Source organism: Mirounga leonina, unplaced genomic scaffold, assembly GCF_011800145.1.
Source record: "Mirounga leonina isolate KUSES-001 unplaced genomic scaffold, KU_Mleo_1.0 Mir_101414, whole genome shotgun sequence".
In the NCBI taxonomy this organism is placed as follows: Eukaryota; Metazoa; Chordata; class Mammalia; order Carnivora; family Phocidae; genus Mirounga; species Mirounga leonina.
The window spans coordinates 649,637-677,383 of NW_023270121.1; the positions used below are offsets into that span (position 1 = coordinate 649,637).

The following is a 27,747-nucleotide window of genomic DNA, read 5'->3' on the forward strand; positions in this document are numbered from 1 at the left end:
GTTTTAAGTAGGGTAAAATCTCAGATCGCATAATTCTTGGCAGGTGTTTCCAAATATTATCCCTAAATCAGTTATGTTAGTGCAATGTTTCCCACTAGGATGATTTTTGCTTTGTCTGTGCCCCGCCTGTGCTCTTAGTATTGTGTTCTACTTCATGTCTGTCTTCAAATTGACTCGCTGACTTAATTTGAATACCTTTTTGCAAAGGAAACTTTATACCACGCTAAATCTATACTATCATCATTTGCCTGAGACAGAGTATTCATTAATACACATCCAAATAAACACATGAACATCACAATTTAATATATTTGGGTACTATCTAAAATCATCCCCACCCACCGCCAGGCCCTCTCCTTTAACCCCAAGCTGATTGCATCTACAGGAGTCATGGCGGGGACAGACTGTCACAACCAATGCTTTTAGTTAGTCCATTTTGAGGTCTTCTTCCCTATAAAAAGTTCTCATCAAGCCCCCTTGTGAAGGAAAAAAAGGGAGAAACTAAGTCTAGTGCTCTGACCTGCTACAGGGACAGTCGTCATCCTCCAGGTAAGTATATCCAGGACAGCCTGGCCATCAGCTGAGGGGAGTCCAGTGCCTGCTTCAATCTGAAGCAGAGAAACCAAAGTCAGACCCACCCTGGAGAGGTGTGTGGCTTGGATGAGCCCTTCTATATCCTATCCTACCTGAGCACTGCCCCTCGGAGCACCAGGGGATTGGATTCATCCTGTCTTATAAGACTGGCAGTGAGCCCCTGCAAGCTTATCTCACTCCAGTTGGAATCCAGCCCAACCAGCATCCATCAGGCTGTTGCAACCTTGAATAGTCTGGAGTCATGAATTGCCCCAAAAAGAGTATCACGGAGGAAAAATAAAATAACACACAACTGGAAAAACTGTGAGCCATAGATATATATAGATACATATATAGATATATAGATTTGGATGTAGATATACACATACAGTCTTACATAGCATTTTCACATTTCCAGGTAAGGATGGCAGTATCCCCAAATCCCACTTGAACCTCCCTTTAAAATTTACACAGGCCTAGAGGTATCTGTTGAACTGGTGAGGAGGGCCTGCCACCAGTCTTCTGGGAGAGATCACTCACCCTAAGGAAACAGTCAGAAGATAAAACCGTAATCTTTAGACTCAAAGAGAAGCAATTCTGACTAAAGCATAACATCTGTTACTCAGACTTGCTTTCTGGTCCAATCCCCAAATGGACCCATTGTTGTCAGAGTCTTATGAGGGAAGTTCGGGCCTGTGGTTAAAATTCCCCAAACTGTCAAGATACCATGGCCCAAGTTGCCCTGCATAACTATCTGTCTAAACTGAAGAAATGGGCATTCTCCCCACTTCTGCAGGTCAGTCTGAGGATTCAGCCAATTGGGGGTTCTGAAGAAATATGCTGGGCTTCACTGTTTGAGAATTCCAGAACATCAGCAACAGATAGGTAGGGGCCTGGATGAAGGGGCAGAACTACCCAATATACATGATAATATCAAGGGGAGAAGAAAGGGAGGTGGGGCAGGAAAGGAACATAAAGGGGGGCACCCACCTAACAGTTGCCTGGATTTATTCTTAAGCACAGGTGAGAACTAGTTTCTCCATCATCCCAAATAGCTGAATCAAAGCCTTTGGGAGTTGGGATCCTACATGGGCAGACGGGGGAAAAAAACCTGTTAAAATAGAGCTCACAGTCATTACCTTATTTGGTCCTCACATGATCCCTTAGAGATTATTATCTCTATTTTACAGATGAGAAAAGATATAAAAAATTTATTCTTCTAGCTAAGTGGTCTTGTGGTAACTTGGAGTTCACCTTTGCTTCTAAAATTCTGTCAACAAATATTAAGTGTCCCCCAGTGCCTTTAGAAATAAATTGATTAAGTGCTGTAGATTACTTCTTTTTTGTTATAAAACTTTTATTACTTTAACAATAATGTGCATACATTCTAGGAATAAGAAAAAATACAAATAAGCAGAATAAAAAAATTACTCATAATTCTACCACTGACTATACTTTTTGTCTTTCATCCTTCACACGTTTCTTTGTGCATATATGTAATATACAAATGTATTCTTCCTTTCAAAAATATGATATTCACATATTACTTAGTAACCTTTTTTCATTTTATATCCTGTCAGGAACCTCTTTTTGTACAAATGAGTAAAGCTCTCCTATTAAAAGACAGAGACTTTTATATTGGTTCAAAATATGATAAAAAATGAGATGAAGATTAACAACAGATGCATCTAAAATCACTAATAGCAACAAGTTAAAAGTAGAAAGATGCATGAAGGTATATCAGGAAAATGCAAATCAAAAGAAAGCTCTATGACAATGTTACTATCAGAAAAAAATTAAAATCAAGGCAAACTACATTAAATAGGGATAAGGATGGTTTCGGTTAACCTTCCAACGCATGACTATAAGTTTGTTTCTTACTCTCCTTATCTCGTCTATTTCATTCACTTCTCTAAACATATCCTCCTTGCTTAAATGCCTGTTGTGTATATCTTCTTTAAATTCCTGGAGAGACTGAATCAGCCTTTCCCTAAAAGTTCCTTCTGTTTTTTCCTCCTCCTCTGGCTCTTCTTCCTCCTCCTCTGGCTTTTCCTCAGGCTTTGGCTCTTCCTCAAGCTTTGGTTCACTCTCATTTTCTGGTTTTCCTTCAATTTTTTGACAGGGTTTCATCTTGTGAGTCTCTCTTCCTTCCTTCTTTCCTTTTCTCTTCCTTTCTTTTTTCCTGCTTTATTCCTCCTTGAATACAATTACTCCTGGGAAGCAAGGTGACCGTAAGTCAAAGGCTTGGTGAATGGACCAGTGCTCTGGACAGAGGTCTCAGCATTTACTTTCTTTGATTCAGAGCTATCATTAAATATCTTCCACTTGGGAGACTTAATCAGCAATCAGGACTTCCCTGAGCCTGCGGCTCTAACCTCCACTTTCCATTTCCTTACCTCTCTCTCGTCCCTCCCTCCAGCCTTTTTCAAGGCCTTCCCCAACCATCTCTCCGCACAAGGCAAAATACAAGGCCCTCCTAGAACTGAGTAGGTAGGGAGAACGGGCCGGGGGTAGGAACGGTGGGGCCCACAACCTCTGTCCCGCCCTCGCCCCCCTCCACCTCAGGGGTCTTTAAAATATTCCCCTCACCTACTTGTACTGATCCGATCGCTTTCTTCCTCCCCTTTTCTAGCCTTGTGTAGTGCTAGGAACGACAGACCTGCTGACAAACGGAAAACGGGAGGGGAAGAGGGAAGGTTGGAAAAGGGGGGAGGGTGGGGGAGGGGCGAGCGCTTGGTGGGCCCACCCGCACCAAGTACCTTTTTCCTCATTAAGGTATTTGGCTATGAAACTTTCCCACCTTCTGTTTCTCCCACTTCTCCCCCCGCCCCCACAGTGCAAGTTAGCTCGAATTTCCCATCAGACAGGGAGTAGGAAAAGCAGATTATTTCCAAACTATCTTTACTGAGGCGGGGGTTGGGGGGGGTAGGGTAGGTCTTGGGAAAGCGGTCTGAAGTGGCAGAGGATGATTATTTTTAAACTATCACAGGTCTCCTTATCCTTCTCCCGGGACTCCTAGTCCCTTTCCCAAGGGTCATCATTTCCTGCAGACTCGGAGGAGGGAGGTGGAGGGATGGTTTTGACCAGGGCTTCCTCTCAAGTCTCTGCCCTAGGCCATTCCCACCCTAGAAAGCCGCAAGCAGCACCTATTTTGACACCAACCTGCAAAATTCCGACAAGTTGACTCCTCTTTCCCCTGGCGTCAGGCTCCGTCGTCTGCACTGCTAAAGGAAACCTGGTACCCAGACGGGAACAAGGACCAGACTAGCAGGACTTCTGCACACGTCGACTCCTGGTCACGTGAGATCTGCGTCACCAGTGAGCTCTGGTCCCCAATCTCCACTCCCACCAAAAGCGCGGCAGAAGTGGGCCCGCCTATGCCCCCTCCCCCCCATACATCTAGCCTGTCATTCTCTGTTATTGTTGCCTATGCCGGAGGGCAAAATGTTATTTGCCTTTCTGTGACTACTAGGGAGGGGCTGCATCTTTTTTCTGGAGCTACTAAACTTTTCTACTTCTTTTAAGAATGGTCACTTCGGTGCCTTCAGCTCCCAGGATTAAGAACTCCTACATCCATCGCCCCTCCCCCAGACTCCATTTCATCTGCAGTCTGGTCCCTGGCTGTTGTGGAACAGGGTTGGTTTGGCAACGAGGTGTGAGAAAAAAAAAAAGGAGCCTGGGACAGGAGTGACATTTTAAAATTTAATTTTCATTTTATTCTTAATACTTGTATATTCTTTTTTTTAAACAAAAGTAACATGTTTTTTGGTTTTTTTTTTTTTTTATATATATTTGGAAAAGACAAAGACAAAATTACTTTGGTTAAATGACTTAATACACGTACAGTCCTGAGAATAGTTCCTGGCCTATTGTAAGTGCTCTAAAAGTGCAAGCTATTATTATAATTATATTAGGATTTCATTTGGGGAAAATGATACAAAACTTAAAAAAAAAAAAAAAAGTAATGTTTGACTCCAGAGCCCTGATGGCGGTATTTGCCAGGCAGCTGTGCTCCTGCAGAATCATCAGTTGCAGGTACACATCATGATCCCAAGTGTCCTCATCTGAAAGGGAATAATAACGTACACCTCAGAGAACTGACTTTTGGGAATTCTAAATGATACCTGGCTCATATCATCTTCAACAGATACTGATTACCTTTCAGCCTCACTTCAGTCTTTTAGTATAAGTCACAAACTTGCCAATAAAAATTACATAGCTCTCGGGGCGCCTGGGTGGCTCAGTCGTTAAGCATCTGCCTTTGGCTCAGGTCATGATCCCGGGGTCCTGGGATCGAGCCCCACACCGGGCTCCCTGCTCCGCGGGGAAGCCTGCTTCTCCCTCTGCTACTCCCCCTGCTTGTGTTCCCTCTCTCACTATGTCTCTCTCTGTCAAATAAATAAATAAAATCTTTAAAAAAAAAATTACATAGCTCTCAGAGGCAACACTTAAAAAATAGCAGGAGACATACATGTATTTTTGTTTTATGTAAGTTTGGGTGCCCCTTCGTGAGGCAGAATAAAGAGCTCAATAGATTATGTAGAAAGAAAGAAAAAAACCTTTACCCCATGTTGTTTTTATTTCACTTGCCCTTCTGTCACATTTTCCTATCTTCTGGGGAGCATGTGTATTTGAGTACCAGGAAACCCAAGATAGAATGGTTTGGGTCTGCCAAACAGAACACTGGTGTGACAGGAGATGTTAGTCCCAGGGCCAGAACTAGATTGTGTGACCCTGAGTAAGTTACTTTCCCTGTACTGGCCTTACCTCCCAAACAGGAGAGCCCAGGCAAGCTCTCAGAACTTTAGAAAGAAGCTTGTGATTAGTAAAACACTTCAATATGTTGTCCATGGGAAAACGGAAACATCCTGAGTGGCAGCTGCTTTCCTTCGGCTTGATGAAAATAGTTCCAGAAATCCCGAGAATGTCCTGAAAAGGGAAAGATGCTTTGCTGCCGTTATCTCATTTTATACTCTCAAGCAACCCAACTGCAAGGAGGATATTTTCATTTCTATTTTATGTAAGTCATTTCCATTATATATACATATATATGCATGCCCTAAACTAAACAAAGAATTTAAACAATATGCCCAAAGACATTATCTCCTCATATCTGAGCAGAAAAGGCCTCAGCCCAAGGCCCCACTTTTAGAGGGTCAGCATCGGGCCCTCTTCTGGATGCGTCCTCCCCAGGTAGTGAAGAGTCAGCGGGGCAAGAAGATGTGTTTACTTGGAGCCTTCATTTATTTCCTTCTAGACCACATTTGAGACACCTAAGACCCTAGAATATCCTGCCCAAAGGACCTGGAGCCCAAATCCAAGACCCGCTTGTGCCTCTTCTCTAAGTCTATCCTGAGAGTGGGCCACATTCCCTGCAGGTTCACACTAAAGGTAGAATCGAAGAGATAGCTCAAAAGGCAGAATCTCACATGAGGCTATTTGGAGAAATCTAAAGGAAAGAGTGGACGGCCAGGCCAACACGGACTCAGAGAAGTCAATGACCAGTTAGCCCAAAACAGTCAGAGAAAGCTTCAAGCAGGGGGAAAACAAAAACAAAAACAAACCCAAAACAAACCTTGACCCGAGCCTCAGAATGTGGGCAGGACCTAGATGGAGGGTGGGCAGGAAAGAAGAGCAGTCAGGCTGAACCTAGGCCCTGTGGCCTTACCATCACCCTGGCCTGCCTCATGCTGCCTTGGTGGTAGAAGTACACTCGCACCTCCTTAGGGGCGTTTAAGTCTATTGCCGGTGGCTTTCATCTGAAAGCAGGTTCAGTGTAAGGACTTGGTAACATGTTCTGCACTTAACCCCGAGGATTTTCTCACTTATTTTCAGGTCATGGAATCTGAATTGGTCAACCTTTCTGGACAGGACATACTTAAGCAATTGCTAAGTATTTGAAATATGCATTCCCTTGAGCCTGTAAATATCTTCTTATGTACTCATAATAGGAAAATATTTAATGGTGGTCACAATGATTTACCACACCAAAGTTCATAGATCTGAATTCCTAGCATCAGTCCTTTGACTTGGACTTTATACAAAGAGAAGCCCCAAGGGAAAAGCAGCAATGAAGGAACAGAAAGAGACAACTGTTCTAGGCAATAGCAGATATGCACCCAAGCATGTGTTCATGCACATTCACACACTTGTGTGCACATTTTCATGAGCCAAGGATTCTCCCAGATAATTTTGATAGCGGATAAAGAAGACAAACTTTATGATTCTGTTAAAACAATTCAAACTACACCAATGTACTTACCATTTGGAAATGGAAAGTAACCATTACATTATACATACATATAAATAAAAAAAGGCAAATTGAAAGTTAATATATGTTGAACTACATTTCTGTCACAACATACATATATTTATTTGGGGGCATTCAAAATATGAGCATATAATTAAATTGCACCATAACATACGTAAAGTCCACAAAATTAACCTATAAAATTTCAGGTTGTGTTATTGAGAAATGAATGAATGACTGATGTGAGCCTGTTTGGTTAGCGGGGTGCACAACCCAAATCCATCAGGGACTCCGCTGAGTTCTGAGGCCACCTTGTAACAGATGTTTACTCAGCACTGGCACTTAAATGTCATCCTTCCATTTCCGCCCCTGCCCATACCCCATCACCCACCATATTTTTTTTAATTTTATTTTATTATGTTATGTTAATCACCATACATTACATCATTAGTTTTTGATGTAGTGTTCCATGATTCATTGTTTGCATATAACACCCAATGCTCCATTCAGTATGTGCCCTCTTTAATACCCATCAGCAGGCTAACCCATCCCCTTTCCCCCCTCCCCTCTAGAACCCTCAGTTTGTTTCTCAGAGTCCATAGTCTCTCATGGTTCATCTCCCCCTCCGATTCCCCCCCTTCATTTTTCCCTTCCTACTATCTTCTTTTATTTTTTAACATATAATGTATTATTTGTTTCAGAGGTACAGGTCTATGAGTCATCAGTCTTACACAATTCACCCACCATATTTTATCCCACACCATCTTATTGTGGGGTCTTACTGTGTTTCTCTGTCATAGTAGAAATGTGAATGAATATACTCTGAACTATTCCCCTAGGATATATTTGAGAATGAGTATTTAGTATAAAGGCAACTTTTACTTTCTAAGTGTTGCATTTATATATTTAAATTTTATCTTTAATAGTCATGTATTAATTAATAATATTCAGAAAAATGAGATAAACCTTTGAAAACATGCAGAAGAAATAAAATATCTTACAAATATAAGTCAACCATATGTTTATTGAAATGGAAGTGTTTTTATAATATATTGGTATGTGAAAAAGGCCAGTTACAAAATGTAACTTGCAGAGGATCTAATTTTAAAAAGTAAAATGCATGTAGATATTTATATGTATGCCTGCATAGAAAATATTATAGAACAATATACACCAAAATACTAAAAGTGGGTATGATTGGATGGTTGGTGGGCTTATGGGTGATCTGTATTCTCTTTTTATATACTTCTTTGTAGATTCTTTTACATTTTCTCAGTGGGGATGTGTAACTTCTATAACAAAGAGTAGTCTGCAAATAGTGCAGTCTTATTTTATAGGACATTATTTCACATATGTACTTCTGTAGTGGAGTAGGATCTGATTTAAGAGCTCCACTACCCACTTAAAGTGTGGGGTCCTTGCAATGGTTGAATGCTTCGCATTTGGTTCCCTTGCCCTCTTTGTGACTAGTATGCCTTAAAATGAGACTCTTCTTATTGTTCTGACTATGCCTTCTCCAATCTAAGTTTGAGATAGTCAAGCTGAAGTATTAGTCATACATAGGAAAGGAGGAATCTCTTCCCTAAATTTTACCTGGTGAGAAACCTTTCTTTTTATGATAATGTTTTGCCAGGGAAAGTGATATTGTTAGCAATAATATAATATTTTAAGCAGATTATAAAATAGTTTTAGTTGCCAATTCACCAATTCAATTCTTTTTTTTTTTTTTTCTTTAAGTAGGCTCCACGCCAGGTGTGGAGCCCAGCACAGGGCTTGAATTCACAACCCTGATATCAAGACCTGGGCTGAGATCAAGAGTCAGATGCTTAACCAACTGAGCCACCCAGACGCGCCCCCCCCCCCCCCCCAGTTCAATTCCTTTAGAAATTTACGTGAAGAGAAAAAGAAAGGATTGTATTTCTGGCTTTGCTTGACAAACAGCATTTATCTATAGTTCCTGACTTTTTTTCCAGTGGAAATGTTTTACTTTTGCAAATAAACACAATAAATATTATTATGTAAAAGCAGATTATAAAACAATGTGTATAAAATTATCCTAGTTATATTTAGGAAAGAAACCCCTCAAGAATCTACACTCAATTTCATTTATCTGATGACTCTCAAACATGTATCTTATCCACTTATTATCAATAAATATTAATTAGGTGTTTACTGGGTATTGTCAACCCAAATCTATATGTCTCTTCCAGACTTTTCGTCTCAGTTATCATCCCTGATTGGATGTGTTAGCACAATGGAGTTGCATCTGGCTGGATTCTAAAGTCAGCATATGAAGTGAAATCCCACCTAGTCAAATTTACCTTTGAAATATTTAGATCCCTACTTCATAGCATATTAACATAAGTTGCAATGTTAGTGGGGGAAAAATCATAACAAAGTATTTAAGCTTATCAGTATGTAAGTTTTATGGGAATATGGATTTTTTAAATTTTATGTCTATAATTCTTATATATTTTCCAAATTCTTTACAGTTTATCTGAATTACACACACAAGACAATGAAATACATATTTTTAAGATAACTCAAACTTATTATTATTGTACTTCATCATGTTAAAATTAACAGTAATTTAATCAATTCCCTGTTGCTTAATATTTAGGTTTCCTCTCTATATTTTTTTAATAAGTTCTTTTTTTTTTTTAAGATTTTATTTATTTATTTGAGGGAGAGAATGAGAGAGAGCACATGAGAGGGGGGAGGGTCAGAGGGAGAAGCAGACTCCCCGCCGTGCAGGGAGCCTGATGCGGGACTCGATCCAGGGACTCCAGGATCATGACCTGAGCCGAAGGCAGTCGCTTAACCAACTGAGCCACCCAGGTGCCCTCCTCTATATTTTCTTTTTCTATCATAAGCCAAGCCATTACTGAAATCTTTGCACAACATCATAATTATTCCCTAAGGAAGAATTTCAAGAATTGAAATTGCTAGGTCTAAAAGTTTGAAAAATCTTATGAATTTTAGATGTATATTGCCAAAGGGCCTGCAAGATAATTTAACCAATTTACAAGTATACTGACAGTCCATGTGAGTAACCTCACGTAAAATGGATAGTATGGTTTTTTTTTAAAAATTCCTCACTTTGACAGGTGAATAAGAGTACCCTAAAGTTTTCATTCATATATTTTGACCACTAGGGAGTCTGAATAACTTATATTTGTTCTCCATATAGATGTCTTCTTTGGTCACTTTTTGATGTCTCTTCACCAGTTTTCAGGTAGTGATAACTACTGTTATTTCGTTGATTTTTAAGAACATTTTATTACAGGTAACTATTGTTTCAGTTAGTCCAATTGGTTGTAAGATATAGATACTTAGGCTAGCTCGGCTGAAGCAGGATCCATGGTGAGCATTTATGGGGCAGTGAAGAGCACTATGATGTTAAGGGAATCTGAGAACCAACAGCCAGTTTCCAGTGGACCTCTAGGCGCCAGGACCAGCACACTATAGTGCTCTGCCATTAACTTGGCTCAGCTGCTGTCTCATTCTCCCTTCCTCTCACATCCCCTTCTCCTCCTATGTCTTGGCTCTATCTCATAGTTTCAGCTTCCTCATAATGTCACCCTGCTTGTGTATTAGGCTTTCTCAGGTTCCTAAGGTACAACCCTCTCCCCACAAAATTTCATGTACCTCACTAGCCCCAAACATGCACAAACTTGCTTAGAATTTCAGGTGGTCCATAGGCTTCCTGGGTTGAGAACATCTGGTCTAGGTTAATTGGTATAGTCAGTGAGTGGGGGGCGGCACCTGGGTGGCTCAGTCGGTTAAGCCTCCAACTCTTGATGACTCTTGATTTTGGCTCAGGTCATGGTCTCAGGGTTGTGAGATCAAGCCCTCCATCAGGCTCTGTGCTGGGTGTGGAGCCTGCTTAAAGATTCTCTTTCTCCCTCTCCCCCTGTGCACCCCCCCCAAAGAAAAGAATTTGATATGGTCAGTGGGTGAGAGTTGCTTAAACACTGGCCTAAGCCTGGCTGAGGGGCCACCATGGTGGGGATGGAATGGCAGGCAGCAACCCTCCAGTGAGGCAAGGCTAGAGTTCCCTGCAGGTAAGGAGGCCAGAGGTGAGAGGCCTAGCAGGCTTCATCCTTCCAACAGAACATAACTGAAACAATTATGAAGATTAAAAACTCTTGGAAGTGGAGAGGTGCCTGGGTGGCTCAGTTGGTTAAGCATGTGCCTTAGGCTCAGGTCATGATCCCAGGTTCCTGGGATTGAGCCCCACATTGGGCTCCCTGCTAGGCAGGAAGCCTGCTTGTCCCTCTCCCTCTGCTGCTCCCCCGGCTTGTGCTCTCTCTCACTCATTCTCTCTCAAATAAATAAAATCTTTAAAAAGAACTCTTGGAAGTGGAAACAATAGATCATTTCTCTAAAACAGGACAAAAATAAGACACTTAGGTTCTATAGGGATTAATTTAGTGAACATGTACAATGTTGATTTGTTTTTGAAAAATTTAGGCTTAAAATTGCCAAACTAATTAGACTGTATTTTCAAAAAAACTTATTTAGGAGGCATTATTAGAACATTTTCTAATTGACAAATACAAACATGACCAAGTTATGAAGGATTTCCTATTTAATAAAAAATTTAATTTTTTTATTCTAAATTACTTTTCTCCCCAAAGAATATGTCTTAAACATTGTGAACAATTAGCTCTTTTTTAAAAAAATATTTTATTTATTTGACAGAGAGAAACACAGCAAGAGAGGGAACACAAGCAGGGGGAGTGGGAGAGGGAGAAGCAGTCTTCCCACGGAGCCCGATGTGGAGCTCAATCCCAGGACCCTGGGATCATGACCTGAGCCGAAGGCAGACACTTAACAACTGAGCCATCCAGGGGCCCCCTGAAGAATTAGCTCTTAAAAATTTTGCTCTTTCATTTGTAGCTGATGCAAAATATTTTCTATTGGCTATTAGTTAATTTAGTCAAATAACAAGGCACTCCTGCGAAAAGAGAAATCTTGGGATACTCATTCTCTTCCTCACCCAAAATGTAAGTATTATATTTCTGTAATGTAAAAACAAAGCATTTTAAATTAAAAAAATGGAACAGAAAAGTACACAGAAGAAAGTTAATGTTCCACTTTCCACTCCCAGCCCCCTTTCCTGATACCTAACTTTATGGCCATTTAGGCGCAAACAAGGGCCTCAGGAGAAAAATAAGGACAGGGGTGAGAGGAGACCAGGAGAAGGAACATGTTAGAGGGCAGGGGAAACAGGAGAAAGGGCTAATTCTGCAAGAATTGCAAATGGACAGTAACTCCCAAGAGAAAACGCTGCCTAGGTGGAAAAAGAGACATTCCAGATCCAGCGTGACAGGAGGAGGAGGGGATGAAAGTTTCCTGCTGCCCTGCCTGAGTGGGAGGGAGGATTGAAAGCCTATGCCCCACTGTGATGTGGCTGTCACCTGACGGGAGTATATCTGGGCCCAAGTCCTTTTCTTGCTTTGTATCCTGAGTAATGATTCCTGTTGCAGAGGAGGGAAAACTTCAAGTCAAAGAGTGGGGGCAAAACAATTGTCCAGGAACGCCCTGGGTTTGTGTTCCGACTTGAGCGGGCTGGGCTAACTCTGGCACCGGGATGGCTGGCAGCTGAAGGCAGAACCACCAAGTGGGTCAGTCTTCGTTCTTGACACCCGCTCCTTACCTAAAGTCCATTGTGGGTGGTCCTGGGGGCAAGCAGTATATGAATATGGATCTACGGGTATACTCGGGAAAGTTTCCAACGTACACAAGCCCCGCTCCCTGGGTCCCATGCCCATTTGGTGCAAAACAGTTTGGTAGTAGAGGTGTGGAAACGCATCAGAGGAGAAGGCAATAGAGAGACACAGTAGGTAAAAAATCTATTTTAAGTAGTATCCCCTCTTCCACCATTGTGGGTATTTAAAAGACCAGGAGTACTGGAGGCAGAGGGTGGCTTTTGAGAAGGAGGGAATATGAGGAGTGACAAAGTTGGGACACAAGATGTTGGGAGGTGAGGCGCGAGTGGCGGGTCTGCAGCGAGCTCTTGGCTGCAGCTGCCGGGGATCCTCCCACCCCGTCGCTCCGCGGGGCTGAGGGTCAGCGGGTCAGGGCTGCACGCCTCCCAGCGAGAATGCATACGTGGAGGGGGAGGAGACTACAAGGATAGGCTCAGGTCGGTGTGAGGAACAGTGGTGGAGATGGGAACAGACCCTTTCTGGGGCTCCCCTCGGGGTCTTCCCTTTTGGTGACTGCAGTAGTCCTGGGGAAGGATCAACAGGAAAGATGGTGAGCTTCAGACGAAGGAGGAAAGAGGAGCGAGCGGGGAGGGCGGGGGGTTGGGGGGCGGGGTGGGGAAGAGGAGCTGTGACTGGATGCCCACTAGAGGGCGCAAGAGTCCTCTCAGGTGGGAAAAATGGAACTAAAAAAACCTGGTATCAGAACCTTGAAAGGCACATAGTAGAGCCTCTGTCCTGGGTGCTAATTTTTCCACCAAGCATTCAGTCCTTTCGTTTGCTTTTGTCTCCTCGGAGTAATGGAGTCTAAAAAAAAAAAAAAAAACATAATCGGGAGGGTCGGGGGAGGTATTTCAACATGGAAAATGTCCTCCAGGGAAAAAGGAGAAACAAGTCTCTCTGCAGAATGGAGAGGAAGCTCCCCCGATGGGAGGGAATGAAGACCAAGAGCCTGAAGGCAATAACGGAGTTGGGCTCCACTTTCCCAGGATTTTAGAAGAGGGGTGCCCAATAGTCTTGTCAATAACATCAACATGGTAGATGTAGATGACATGGAATGGCTCACGGAAGGGATGAGAGTTAAACTCAGGTAAACGAAATTAAGGTATAGTCCACACGGCCTTAATGGGGTCTACCGTCATCATCACCACCACGATGAGTTTTTCTTTGTGCCTTAAAAACTGAGGTTTTCTCTGGAGTTAATACTTTTCCAGTTTGTTTTCTGTTTCTTCGCCTTTTCTTGATGTAATTTTGCTGATTCAATTGCTTCAAAGCTTTTAGTATTGCCAGCTTCTATTTGAATATTTCATTCTGAGTAAATCAACAAGTCTTTGTCAGCAGAGGTGTTTCACACATTTGAATAGAAAGATGTTCAATATTTATTTGAGTATAGGTGACACACAATGTTACACTAGTTTCAGGTGTACAGTTCATTATGGATTTTAAAGTGAAAAAAGTTACAAAGCAATGTGTGAATTTATTGTTGCTTATATTTTAATTATGTATTATATGTATGAATAGAGTCTTAAGTATATCTACTAAAATGGGGCTGTTTTTCTTTATATGTCATACTTATAGATTATTTAAAATTTTTTATCTTTGATAACTGTACTTTCCCAGAATTTGTATATATTACTTGTATCCCTAAATATAATAAAAATAGTTGAAATAATGTGTCAATCAACTTCTTTTAAGTGCCACTTAATAAAAACTTGTTGAAAGAATAAAAAAGGTGCATTTCAAGTTATTTTTTAGAATTTCTTATTTAGCACTATAACCCTAGTATTTATTACCGTGACATTAAAGGGTCACCCTTGTCACCTGTGAAAAGGGAATACTATTTGCCTCCCAGAGCTGCTGAGTAAATCAGATGAGGTACTGAATGTGTGAACTGTGTTGGCTTGGACCCTGCCCCATGCCCCTGCCTTTTCAGAACTCCAAACCCCAGAGGTACTCGAAGGGCTGAGAAATAGCTAACCTGAGCCCGGGAACAAGTTCAGGCAGCTGAAAAGTGGGTGCCACCCTCCCCTGGATTCTGCCATGTCTTCTAGACTCTACTGTCCTCTCTCCTTCATCTTTTTCCTTCTGCTGACAGTGGTTGATGTGTTGGAGTCTTCAAGGTGACCAAACCCCACTGATTTCTATGAGATCACTGTCACACTTATGAAGGTGGGTACCACACAAATGTGCCTCAGTAATTAATATGTTAGTCAAGGTCTTAGTAAAAATAGACCTTTTCCATTTTACTTATAAGTCCTCTGCTGTCCAGAGGATCAGACATGATTCCATTTGGATGGAGAGTGCTGGGTCAACACATGAATATGAGACTTCATTAATAGAGTAAATGATGAATAAAATAAAATGATACCTTGAACAGTTGGAGCCAGTCATTTATTATCTTAATTATAATAAAGACTATGTTGGTTTTCTATATAGTTTAGTAGTGGAAATTTCAAGAATAACCTTCAGATGGTGACAACATTGGCTTTTTATGCCTCCCATGTTCTTGCCAGAGATGACTTCTGGGCAGGTCTACCCACTAGGGCAACAGGCATATATGAAGTATATAAATTATAGAGATTTTCACCTTCTTAGATCAAAACAGAATAACACTCCCAAAACCTGATCTTGTCCCTACATGAAGGGTTTAAAATATTTTATAAGATTAAAAAAATCCACAAAAATGTTATCAATTACTCCTCTGCAAAGTTGTGCCATTCTTAGCAAGTACAGTTTCTTTATCAACCTTATACTCCTAGTGCCTATTGTAATGTTTGACACATTGTAAATGTTGAATAAATGTTCACTATGCACACTATGACTCTGTGGGGATCCTTGTCCTTGATCCAGTTCTAGCTCTTAACTAAAGAACAGCAAGTAAGTAATTTTATTTCTCTAGAGGCTGACTTGCATTTCCTAAGGAGCCTAGTAGGGTCCGGATGGCATGCCAAATTAAAACATGAATAAAATTTAATTTGATTTTCAAATTAAATGTGTCACATAGACTGCCTGCTTTAGAATTTTCTACCTCTCTTGCTAACAATGTAGACTTTGGCACTCCTTCCTATATTCCATGAATTAAACACACTCTTAACTGGGCCCCAAAACATACATTATTATCACGCTCCTCTGAGAGATTCTGATGTGGACTAACACTGGTGAACCACTGGTAGTGCAGTAGAAATACAATTATATTGAGTATTGACTTAGTCCATTTGGGCTGCAATAACAAAAATACCATAGACTGGGTGGTTTAAATAACAGAAAATTATTTCTCATAGTACTGGACATTGGGAAGTCCAAGATAAGGCCCTGGCAGATTTGGCATCTGGAGAGGGTCCACTTCATGTTTTCAAGTCTCCTTGCTTTCCATATCATGTAAAGAGCAAGGGAACATGCTGGGGCCTCCTTTATAGGGGCACCAATCCCATTTGCAAGGGGCCCACTCTCAGGATCTAATCACTTCCCAAAGGCCCAACTTCTAATTACCATCAAGGTGGGGATTAATTTCAACATATTAATTTGGCAGGGGGACACATTTAGTCTATGGTAAGTACAAATATGCCTAGAAAAAGACTGTAAGGAAATACATCAAAATGTCAGAGATCCTAGCAATGCATATATCACATGACTTAAATTGTCTTATTCTGTGTTAGTATCTATTTTTTTAAAAAAATCATTCAACAGGGGCGCCTGGGTGGCTCAGTCATTGAGCGTCTGCCTTCGGCTCAGGTCATGATCCCAGGGTCCTGGGATCGAGCCCCGCATCAGGCTCCCTGCTTGGCGGGAAGCCTGCTTCTCCCTCTCCCATTCCCCCTGCTTGTATTCCCTCTCTTGCTGTGTCTCTCTTTGTCAAATAAATAAATAAAATCTTTAAAAAAAATCATTCAACATTTTTCATATTGGAAAACATCATAAAATACATAAGTAGATTTTATGTGATGGTTTTATTTTTTCTCAAAGAAACTGTTTCTGAATCAATGGTGTATGTTGCTGATGCTGCAATCTAACAATCAAGAAAGTTAGGTGTATAAATATATAGAGGAGTGTGCATATACAAATACAAAGAGACATAAAGAAATTCATCACTGGTGATATTTGGAATGGATGTATAATTGAAGGCAAAATTTTTGTTGTTATGTACTTCAGTGTCAGGTTTTTATATTTTATTTTATTGTACAGTTCCAATCTTATTGCAATTAAAACAATTATGTCATCACATTAATTTGGAATATGCAGAAAATAATGATAATAATAATATTCATAATGCAGAAAAGGCATTTGACAAAGTACCACATCCATTCATGAAGTAACCCTCAACAAATAGGTTTAGAAGGAACATACCTCAACATAAAAAAGGCCATATATGAAAAACCCACAGCTAATATCATCCTCAATGTGCAAAAACTGAGAGCTTTTCCTCTACAGTCAGGAACAAGACAGGTATGTCCACTCTCACCACTGTTCTTCTTAACATAGTACTACAAGTCCTAGCCACAGTAATCAGACAACAAAAACAAATAAAAGGCATCCAAATCAGCAAGGAAGAAGTAAAACTTCCACTATTTGCAGATGACATGATACTCTATATAGAAAACCCAAAAGACTCCACCAAAAAACTGCTAGAACTGATCAACAGATTCAATAAAGTTGCAGGATATAAAATCAATGTACAGAAATCTGTTGCATTTCTACATACTAATAATGAAGCAGCAGAAAGAGAAATTAAGGGAATCAATCACATTTACAATTGCACCAAAAACAATAAGATACCTAGTAATAAACTTAACCAAAGAGGTGAAAGAACTGTATTCTGAAAACTATAAAACACTGATGAAAGAAATTGAAGAAGACTCAAAGAAATGGAAAGACATTCCATGCTCATGGATTGGAAGAAGGAAGAATAAATATTGTTAAAATATCTATATTATCCAAAGCAATCTACATATTTAACACAATCCCTATCAAAATACCAACAGTGTTTTTTCACAGAGCTAGAACAATCCTAAAATTTGTATGGAACCAAAAAGGATCCCGAATACCCAAAGCAACTTTGAAAGAGAAAAGTGAAGCCGGAGGCATCACAATTCCAGACTTCAAGTTATATCAGAAAGCTGTAGTGATCAAAACAGCATGGTACTGGCACAAAAATAGACACATAGATCAATAGAACAGAACAGAAAACCCAGAAATGAACCCATAACTATATGGTCAATTAATCTTTGACAAAGTAGGAAAGAATATGCAATGGGAAAAAGACAGTCCCATCAACAAATGGTGTTGGGAAAATTGGACAGCTACATGAAAAAGAATGAAACTGAACAAAATAACTTTCCATTTTCTTATGCCATACACAAAAATAAACTGAAAATGGATGAAAGATGTAAATGTGAGACAGGAAACCATCAAAATCCTAGAGGAGAACAAAGGCAATAACCTCTTTGATATCAGGCATAGCAACTTCTTTCTAGATATGTCTCCTGAGGCAAGGAAAACAAAAGCAAAAATAAACACTGGGACTTCATCAAAATAAGAAGCTTCTGCACAGTGAAGGAAACAATTAACAAAACTAAAAGCCAACCTACAGAATGGGAGATGATATTTGCAAATGATATATCTGATAAAGGCTTAGTATACAAAAGATATAAAGAACTTTTACAACTCAATACTCTAAAAATGAATAATCCAATTAAAAAATGGGCAGAAAACATGAATAGAAATTTCCCCAAAAAAGACACCCAGGTGGCCCACAGACACATGAAAAGATGCTCAACATCACTTATTATCAGGGAAATGCAAATCAAAGCCACAATGAGATATCACCTCACACTTGTTAGAATGGCTAAAATCAACAACACAAGGAAGAACAGGTGTTGGTGAGGACATGAAGAAAGGGAACACTCTTGTACTGTTGGTGGGAATGCAACTGGTGTAGCTACTGTGGAAAACAGTATGGAGTTTCCTCAGAAAGTTAAAAATAGAACTACTACTAGGTATGTACCCAAAGAATACAAAAATGCTAATTCAAAGGGATACATGCACCCCAATGCATATAGCAGCATTATCTACAATAGCTGAATTATGGAAACAGCCCAAGTGCTACTGACTAATGAATGGATAAAGAAGATGTGGTATATGTATATAATGGAATATTACTCAGCCATAAAAAATAATGACACTGCCATTTGCAAGGACATGGATGGATCTAGAGAGTACAATGCTAAGCAAAGTAAGTCAGTCAGAGAAAGATAAATACCCTACGATTTCACTCATATTTGGAATTTAATAAACAAAACAAATGAGCAAAGGGAAAAAGAGACAAACCAATCATATGGTATTTGTCAAGAAAGAGACTCTTTTTTTAAAATATTTTATTTATTTATTTGACAGAGAGAGACACAGCAAGAGAGGGAACACAAGCAGGGGGAGTGGGAGAGGGAGAAGCAGGGTTCCTGCCAAGCAGGGAGCCTGATGCGGGGCTCGATCCCAGGACCCTGGGATCATGACCTGAGCCGAAGGCAGCCGCTTAACTGACTGAGCCATCCAGGTGCCCCGAGACTCTTTTTTTTTAAGATTTTATTTATTATTTATTTGACAGAGAGAGACACAGTGAGAGAGGGAACACAAGCAAGGGGAGTGGGAGAGGGAGAAGCAGGCTTCCCATAGAGCAGGGAGCCTGATGCGGGGCTCGATTCCAGGACCCTGGGATCATGACCTGAGCCGAAGGCAGATGCTTAATGACTGAGCCACTCAGGCGCCGCAAGAAAGAGACTCTTAACTATAGAGAACTAACTGATGGTTACCAGAGGGAAGGTGGGCAGGAGGATGGGTGAAATAGGTGATGGGGATTAAAGAGTACACTTATCATGATGAGCAGTGAGTAATGTATAGAATTGTTGATTCACTATATTGTACACCTGAAACTAATGTAATACTGTATGTTAACTATATTGGAATTAAAACTTAATTTTAAAAGGTATATTATGCAAATTATGTCTATAAAAAAGCTGCTGTTGCTTTTTAAATATCAACCAAGGTAGAATTCAAGGCAATGGGCATTTATAAAGAGGAATATTTAATAAAGAAAAAAGATCAATCCACTAGGATTGTATTATGACACCTAATTTATATGCACCTAAAGACATAAAGCAAAAAATAAAAACCAGAATAAAAAGATGCGTAGAAAAATCCACAATCATAGTGAGAACGAATAACAGAAGTTTCTTGGTAACTAACAGTACAGTCAGAAAAATATCAGTAGGGATATCAAAAATTTACCCATGATAGCCTCAGGATACTTGGTAAGAGTCCATGCATTGGAACCAAATCCACACTCTGCCTCTTACTAGCTGTGTGACCCTCACTATTTTTTATATCATAAACTCCCTTCCCAAACTAATGAGAGCTGTAGACTCTCTCCTTAGCACATACATACACCTTGAATAAATGGATTCATCCATCCCTACCCACATATGTGCATTTAATTTTGAACACACAAGTTTAAGGGGATCCACAAGTTTCCTTTATTAAGCTTTTGTGGTCTAATTTAATCAGTAGGAACCTAGAATAGGAGGGTCAGATAGAAAACAAATAGTAAGATGAGAGAGATAAACACAGATCAATAATTAGAGTGAATATAAACAGACTGAGCACTTCAAATCACACATGATAAAAGTAATAAATCATATGCTGCTTAAAGAGACACAATATAAATTTAAGGACACAGAAAGATTGAAAGTCAAAATGCAGAAAAAATACATACATGCATACCAAAGGAAAGCTGATGTAGCTATGAAAATATCCAACAAAGTAAGACATAAGCCAAGAAATATTACTAGAGATAGATATATTTTATGATGATAAAATTGTCAATCTAATAGGAAGGTACTAAAATTGTAAATCTGTATGCTTCTACTAACATTGCTTCAAAATATGCAATACAAAAAATATCAGACATAAAAGGAAAAATAGAGAAATCTTAAGTTATTGTGGGAGATGTAAATATATCTCTCTAAATAATTGATAGAATAATTATAAAAAATCAGCAGAAGTAGTAAAGATTTAAGCAACAAGACTAACAAATTTGACCTAATTTACATATATAGAGCAATACAAACTACAATTGCAGAATATACGTTTTTTTTCAAGTACAAACAGGACATTTGCTAAAGTTAACTTTTTACTCAGTCTTTTAACCAAGTGGCAACAAATTTTAAAATATTAAAATACTTCAGAATATGTTCTCTGATGACAGATAAATTAAGCTAATAATAACAAATGGATAACAACAAAAAATCTCAAAGTGTTTGGAAATTAAGCAATACATTTCTCAATAATTCATGAGTAAAAGCAGAAATTACAATCAAACTTAGCATTATCTTTAATTGAGTGATAATGAAAACACAACACATGGAAACCTGTGGGAGGCAGCTATTTGTACTTAATAAGAAAGTCTATGCCTTTAAATGCATATATTAGAAAATAATAAAGACTGAAAAATATCAATCTTAAGTTTGCTTGAAAATAAGTTTTTGGGGAAAACAGTATAAATCCACACAATTCTTAAAACAAGAAATAATTAAGAATAGAAATTAATCAATGAAACCAAAGAAACACACAAAAGTTAATTGCACGTAAATACTAATAAAATCAAAACCCTCTAACGAAATTGTTCAAGAAAAAAAGAGAAGACACAATATAAATACCAAGGATAAAAGAAAGGAGAACAGCACATATTCTACAGATTTTAAAAATATAATAAAAGAGTAATAAGAACAACGTCATTCTAATAAATTTAAAAATTTAGATTAAATCCATGAATTTATTAAAAAACACAACTTACTAAAATGGAAAAAAAGAAGAAATAGGAAATCTGACCAGTTCTATATCTATTAATGAATTGAATTGCAATTTAAAAATTGACATAATGCCCACTTTTGTGGTGATAACAAGAAGAGTTATGAAGACCCACTCAACAGTTAAACAAGCAGATCAGATGAAAACTATTAAAAAAACCAACCATTTAATGTCTTTAGGAATTGTCCTAAGGGAAAACAGCATATGAAGAAACATTTATTCAAGAAAAAGCTACCAAAACTTGGTAAAAACAATAAGGGTTCCTGGTATTTGAACCAGGACCTGCTGCCTCCTTCCTCTTAACCCCCAGCTCATCTTAACAGAAACTATACTCTGAAAAAAAAAAAAAAAAAAAGAAACTATACTCTGGAGACACAGCCAAAATTACAGGGCTTCCTTTCCCCTCAGTTCCCAATCAAGGTTTATATCTCACTGGGAGGGCAGGTCACCAGCATTTCTTATCCCCTCCAAATTAGAGCTGAAGAAGCTAAATTCTCACCAAATGTGACCAAGAAGTCATGGATTCCCTTCTAGTAACCAGTCACTATCCAAAAGACAAATGCTTTACCCAACAAGGCAGACCAAGAATAAAGGGGTCCTAATTGCCCTCATCATGGATTCCTCTTAGAGCAGAAGTTTCATACCAGGAGAAAGAAAGAAAGAAAAGATAGGAAAGGAAGGAAGGAAGGAAGGGAGGGAGGAAAGGAGGGAGGGAGGGAGGAAGGAAGGAAGGAAGGAAGGAAGGAAGGAAGGAAAGAAAGAAAGAAAAAGAAAGAAAGAAAGAAAGAAAGAAAGAAAGAAAGAAAAGAAAAGAAAAGAAAAGAAAAGAAAAGAAAAGAAAAGAAAAGACGAAAGAAAGAAAAAGAAAGAAAACCAGAGGCTACAGCCCTGCCCAGAGTAGCAGCTCACAGTTTTTGCCCAGGGAGAGAAGTAGCCCATAAAAAAGGAGAGCTTCTATGCTCTCCCAAAAGAGAGGACTCAATTTGAAACACAGTCTGGGGAAGATAAAGCTTAAACTTACACTAGAAAACAATAGCTTCCCTTAAATAAAAGCAACAAGTTACACTGTAGGCCAGCTAGTACACCAGAGAAAATTAGGGGAGGAGTTAGTAAATAAGAGTCTACTGGGGGTCGGAATAAACTTGAAAGACTGGCCTCAAAAACTATCCCTGATTGAATTTAACTGGGTCAGACTTTTGAGCATGTTATGCCCCAGGGCTTTGTTGAAAACAGAGCATCAGCCTATAATTAGTGGAGCCTAACAGGCCAAGTGTAATGCCAAACGAAGCAAACAGCTTAATACAGAGATCAGAGAAAGAGTCAAAAAGGGTGTTGGCAGAAACCACTGTAATTCCAGGATGCCTGTACATGTACCTGTTTGCACCCTCTGAGGAATGATACCACAATGTTCACACAGTGGGGGAAACAGCTTCACTAACATTACCTAGTCAAGTCACAAAACAAGCAAGCAAACAACAACCAAAACAAAGAGTGTAGAAGGTGGGGAGGGAAATCAGTATTCAAAGATGTTAAAATATATTACCTAAACCATGCAGATTTCAACACAAGTTACAAAATATTCTTTCAAAGAAAAACTGCATTGTAGAGAGTTAAATATGACAGGAAGATTGTATTCCTTGAGATTGAACTTAACTCCAACTACTACAGCAGGGGCAGCGGGTGATTTTTATAATCAATACACAGGGAGAAAAAGTCATTGGATTAAAATTACTAAGAGGAACTTGATTAGATATCAAGGGTGGAGGAAGAGGAACTTAACTGAATTTCAAAAGTAGAAGGATTCTTGCTAAACTAGCTTAGCAGGATTCTTGCTAAACCAGGGATGAACAGGATTCTTTTTTTTTTTTTTTTTTCAGATTTTATTTATTTATTTGAGACAGAGAGAATGAGAGAGAGAGAGCACATGAGAGGGGGGAGGGTCAGAGGGAGAAGCAGGCTCCCTGTCGAGCAGGGAGCCCGATGCGGGACTCGATCCCGAGACTCCAGGATCATGACCTGAGCCGAAGGCAGCCGCTTAACCAACTGAGCCACCCAGGCGCCCCAGGATTCTTTGCTAAAACTAATCTTGACAGTCCAAGGACAGGGCTTAATCAAGAACAGGGCTTGGGGTGCCTGGGTGGCTCAGGTGGTTAAGCATCCGACTCTTGATTTTAGCTCAGTCCATGATCTCAGGGTCATGAGATTGAGCCCTGCATTGGGCTCCACACTCAGCAGGGAGTCTGCTTGAGATTCTCGCTCTCCCTCTGCTCCTCCTTCCCTCTTTCCTCTAGAATAAATAAACAAATCTTAAAAAAAAAAAAAAAAAAAAAAAGAAGAGGACTCAAAAGAGCCTGATTTACTTTGGTCAAGAAAAAAGTTCTTGTCGGGGCACCTGGGTGGCTCAGTTGGTTAAACATCTGCCCTCCACTCAGGTCATGATCTCAGGGTCCTGGGATTGAGGCCCATGTTGGGTTCCTTGCTCAGTGGGGAGCCTGCTTCTCTCTCCCTCTGCCCCATCCCCCTCCCCGGCTTGTGCTTGCGCACTCTCTCTCTCTCACAAATAAATAAATAAATAAAATCTTAATAATAAAAGAAAAAAATCCTTGTCAATGCAAAGAAAGAGGAATATGAGACCCATACCGAGGAAAGAGAAGGCAACACAAACTGTGTTGTGAGAAGGACCAGATGTCAGACTGAACATACAAAGATTTCAAAGTACCCATTATATATATCTTCAAAGAACTAACAAACCATGCTTAAAGAAATAATGGAAGATATGAAGACAATGTTTTATCAAATAAAGAATATCAACAAGGATTTTAAAAAATAAAAAACCAAAATGTAAACTCTGGATTTGAGGAGTATAATAATGAAAATTCACTAAAGGTACTCAATAGATTTCAACTGGTAGAAGAAAATATAAGTGAAGTTGAAGAATGATATTATGCAATCTGAAGAACAAGGATAAAACAGAATAAAGACAAATGATCAGAGACTCAAAAGATGTGAGACACCTTTAAGCACAACAACATATGTGCAATGGGAATACCCGAAAAAGAGGAAAGAGAAAAGAGTAGAAAAAGTATTCAAAGAAATAATGGCTGTGGGTGCCTGGCTGGCTCAGTCAGTAGAGCACGCAACTCTTGATTTCAGGATCTTGAGTTCAAGCCCAATGTTGGGCATAAACCTTACTTAAAAAAAAAAAAAAAAGAATGGCTGAAAACTTCCCAATTTGCTGAAACAAAAAACAAACAAAATCCTAGAAAAAGAAGAGCAAATCAAACTGAAAGCAACCTGAAGGAAGAATATTATAAGGATTACAGAAGAAATTAGTGAAATACAGAAGAGAAAATTAACAATACCAGAAATTGGTTCTTTGAGGAATGTAATTGACAAATCTTAGACTGAAAAAAGAGAAAAGACAAATTACTACAACCAAGAATAAAAGAGGGGACAATGCTATCAACTTTACTGTAATAAACTGAGTTATAAGGGAATATTATGAACAACTGAATGCCAACAAAGTCAATAACTTAGATTAAATGGACACATCCATATAAAAGACACAAACTACTGAAACTGACTCAAGATGAACTAGAAATAATGGCCAAAACTACTAAACTTGATGAAAAACATTAAATCTACACATTAAAGAACCTCAAAAACTCCAAGCAGGATAGACCAAAAGAGATCTACACCAAGACATATAATTGAACTGTTGAAAGAAAAAGACTCTTGAAGGCAATAAGAAGAGCAACTTCTCACAAGTTAAGATACTCAGTAAGATTATCATCCAATTTCTCACTAGAAATCATGGACATCAGAAGGCAGTGCAATGACATATTTAAAGTGCTGAAATGAAAAAGAAATTGTAAACCATAAGTTCTATATCTGGTACAACTGTCCTTTTAAAATGAGGGAGAAATTAAGACAAATTCTCAGAAAAACAAAAACAAAGGGAGTTTGTTACCAAGAAAACTGCCCCACAAGAAAGCCTAAAAGGTGTTCATCAAATGAAAGGACATCAGATAGTAACTCAGTCATATAAGAAATAAAGATATCTGGGGGGCCGGAGCAAGATGGCGGAGGAGTAGGAGACCTGGATTTCGTCTCCTCTCAGGAATTCAGCTGGATAGGGATCAAACCATTCTGAACACCTACAAACTCAACAGGAGATCGAAGAAAAGAAGAGCAACAACTCTCTGAACAGAAAAGCGACCACTTTCTGGAAGGTAGGATGTGCAAAGAAGTGAATCCGAGGCGATATTCGGGAGGATAGACGGCGGGGGAGGGGCCTCCGTCGGCCGCTTCTGGCAAGTGATAGAGCCGCGGAGCACAAAACCAGAAATTTTAAAAGTCTGCTCCGCTGAGGGACGTCACTCTGGTGGCTAAGCGGGGGGTGGAACCCTCCGGGACAGTGTGGTCTCAGGACCCTCGGGGTCACAGAAAGACCGGGGGTGCCTGAGTGTGGCAGAGCTCCCAGGTAATGGAGCAGGGAAGCTGGCGGCAGAGGCGGAGCCCAGGCGCGGGCTCTCGGCTCGGGGTGGCCATAAACTGTGATCCGCGGCACAGTCGGGCCCCTGCTCCTCCAGCAGGGACCCAACAAGCGGCAGATCCGGGGAGACTCCCCTTCCTCACCCAGGAGGAGCCGCGCGGGAGTGCACCGCAGGGATCTGCTGGGTTTGGAGACTCCACCCGGGGTCGGGTGCCAGAGATAGAAACGCGCAGTCACAGGCCGGGTGAGCACGGAGTGCAGCCGGAGACCGGGGAGATGGGAGTGACTGACAGCTTTTATCTGGGGGCTCACTGAGGAGCGGGGCCCCGAGTTCTCGGCTCCTCTGGGGCAGAGATTGGGAGGCCGCCATTTTCACTCTCCGCCTTCAAAGCTGTACGGAAAGCTCGCAGGGAACGGAGAGCAAACCCGAGCAGATTACTTAGCCCGGAAGGGGCAAGGGCGGGGCAATTCCGCCTCCGGCAGAGACATTTGGAAACCACGGCAACAGGCCCCTCCCCAGAAGATCAGCGAGAACAGCCAGCCAAGACCAAGTTTACCGATCAATGAGAACGGCAGAACTCCAGCGCTAGGGGAATACTGCACATAGAATTCATGGCTTTTTTACCATGATTCTTTAGTCTTTCAAAGTTAATTTTTTTTAACTGTCTTTTTTTTTTTTTTTGAATTTTTCTTTTTCCCTTTTTCAACCAACATCTTATCAATCCCTTTTTTTAAAAAACATTTTTATTTTTCATTTTTAGAGTCATATTCTATCCCTTCATAGTAGTTACCTGTATTTTTGGCTTATATATATAAGTTGTTCTCTCTTTAAAATTTTGAGGTAGTTTCTTCTAACAGATTAAAATATACCCTAAATCTCTAGTATATGGTTTTTCTACTCCCCTGCCTGATCACATTCTCTCCCTTTTTTTTTCTTTTTTCTTTTTTTAAATCCTCTTTTCTTTTTTCAAACAACTTATCAATTCCTTTTATAAAATTTTTTTATAATTTCCATCTTTACAGTCATATTCCATCCCTTCATCATATCAACCCTTATTTTTGTACATATATAAGTTTTTCTTTCTTTAAAATTTTGGGAGGCACTTTCTTCTAAAAGACCAAAATACACCCCAAATCTAGTGTGTGGCACTGATCTATATACCAGCCTGATCATATTTGATCACATTCTGGGTTTTTGTTGTTGTTGTTGTTTTGTTTTGTTTGTTTTTGTTTGTTTTTATCTTTATCTTTTTCTTTTTTTTCTTTTTCTTTTTTCTCTCTTTCCCTTTCTTTTCCCACTGCTTCAGGTCTTTTCTGATTTGTTTAGAGTATATTTTCTGGGGACGTTGTTACTCTGCTAGCATTTTGTTCTCTCATTAATCTATTCTCCTCTGCACAAAATGAAAAGACAGAAAAAATCACCTCAACAAAAAGAACAAGAGGTAGTACCGACTGCCAGGGACCTACTCAATATGGACATTAGTACGATGTCAGATCTAGAGTTCAGAATCATCACTTTAAAGATACTAGCTGGGCTTGAAAAAAATATGGAAGTTATTAGAGAAACCCTTTCTGGAGAAGTAAAAGAACTAAAATCTAACCAAGTAGAAATCAAAAAGGCTATTAATGAGGTGCAATCAAAAATGGGGGTGCTAACTGCTAGGATAAATGAGGCAGAAGAGAGAATCAGTAATATAGAAGACCAAATGACGGAAACTAAAGAAGCTGAGAAAAAGAGAGATAAACAACTACTGGATCACGAGGGCAGAATTTGAGAGATAAGCGATACCATAAGATGAAACAACATTAGAATAATTGGGATCCCAGAAGAAGAAGAAAGAGAGAGAGGGGCAGAAGGTATA

General features: G+C 39.7%; 1 protein-coding gene across 5 annotated transcripts; it reads right to left on the reverse strand.

Annotated features, from left to right (window-relative positions):
* Positions 1-1,905: 1,905 nt before the first annotated feature.
* On the reverse strand, positions 1,906-3,898 carry TCEAL9 (transcription elongation factor A like 9). Of its 5 annotated transcripts, none has more exons than XM_035020047.1 (3): positions 3,736-3,898; positions 3,167-3,232; positions 1,906-2,786 (listed from the first exon to the last, which is right to left on the reverse strand). In XM_035020047.1, the coding sequence occupies exon 3, from the start codon at positions 2,701-2,703 to the stop codon at positions 2,386-2,388; it is 318 nt and encodes a 105-aa protein (XP_034875938.1). In that variant the 5' UTR covers positions 2,704-2,786; positions 3,167-3,232; positions 3,736-3,898; the 3' UTR covers positions 1,906-2,385. The 5 variants fall into 5 exon arrangements, with proteins under 5 accessions (XP_034875938.1, XP_034876063.1, XP_034875848.1 ...); XM_035020172.1 differs by having other exon boundaries at positions 3,163-3,232; XM_035019957.1 differs by having other exon boundaries at positions 3,167-3,235.
* Positions 3,899-27,747: the final 23,849 nt, after the last annotated feature.

Coding starts and splice junctions, on each gene's coding strand:
- TCEAL9 (XM_035020223.1), bottom strand. CDS start 2,703: ATGAAACCCTGTCAAAAAATTGAAGGAAAACCAGAAAATGAGAGTGAA.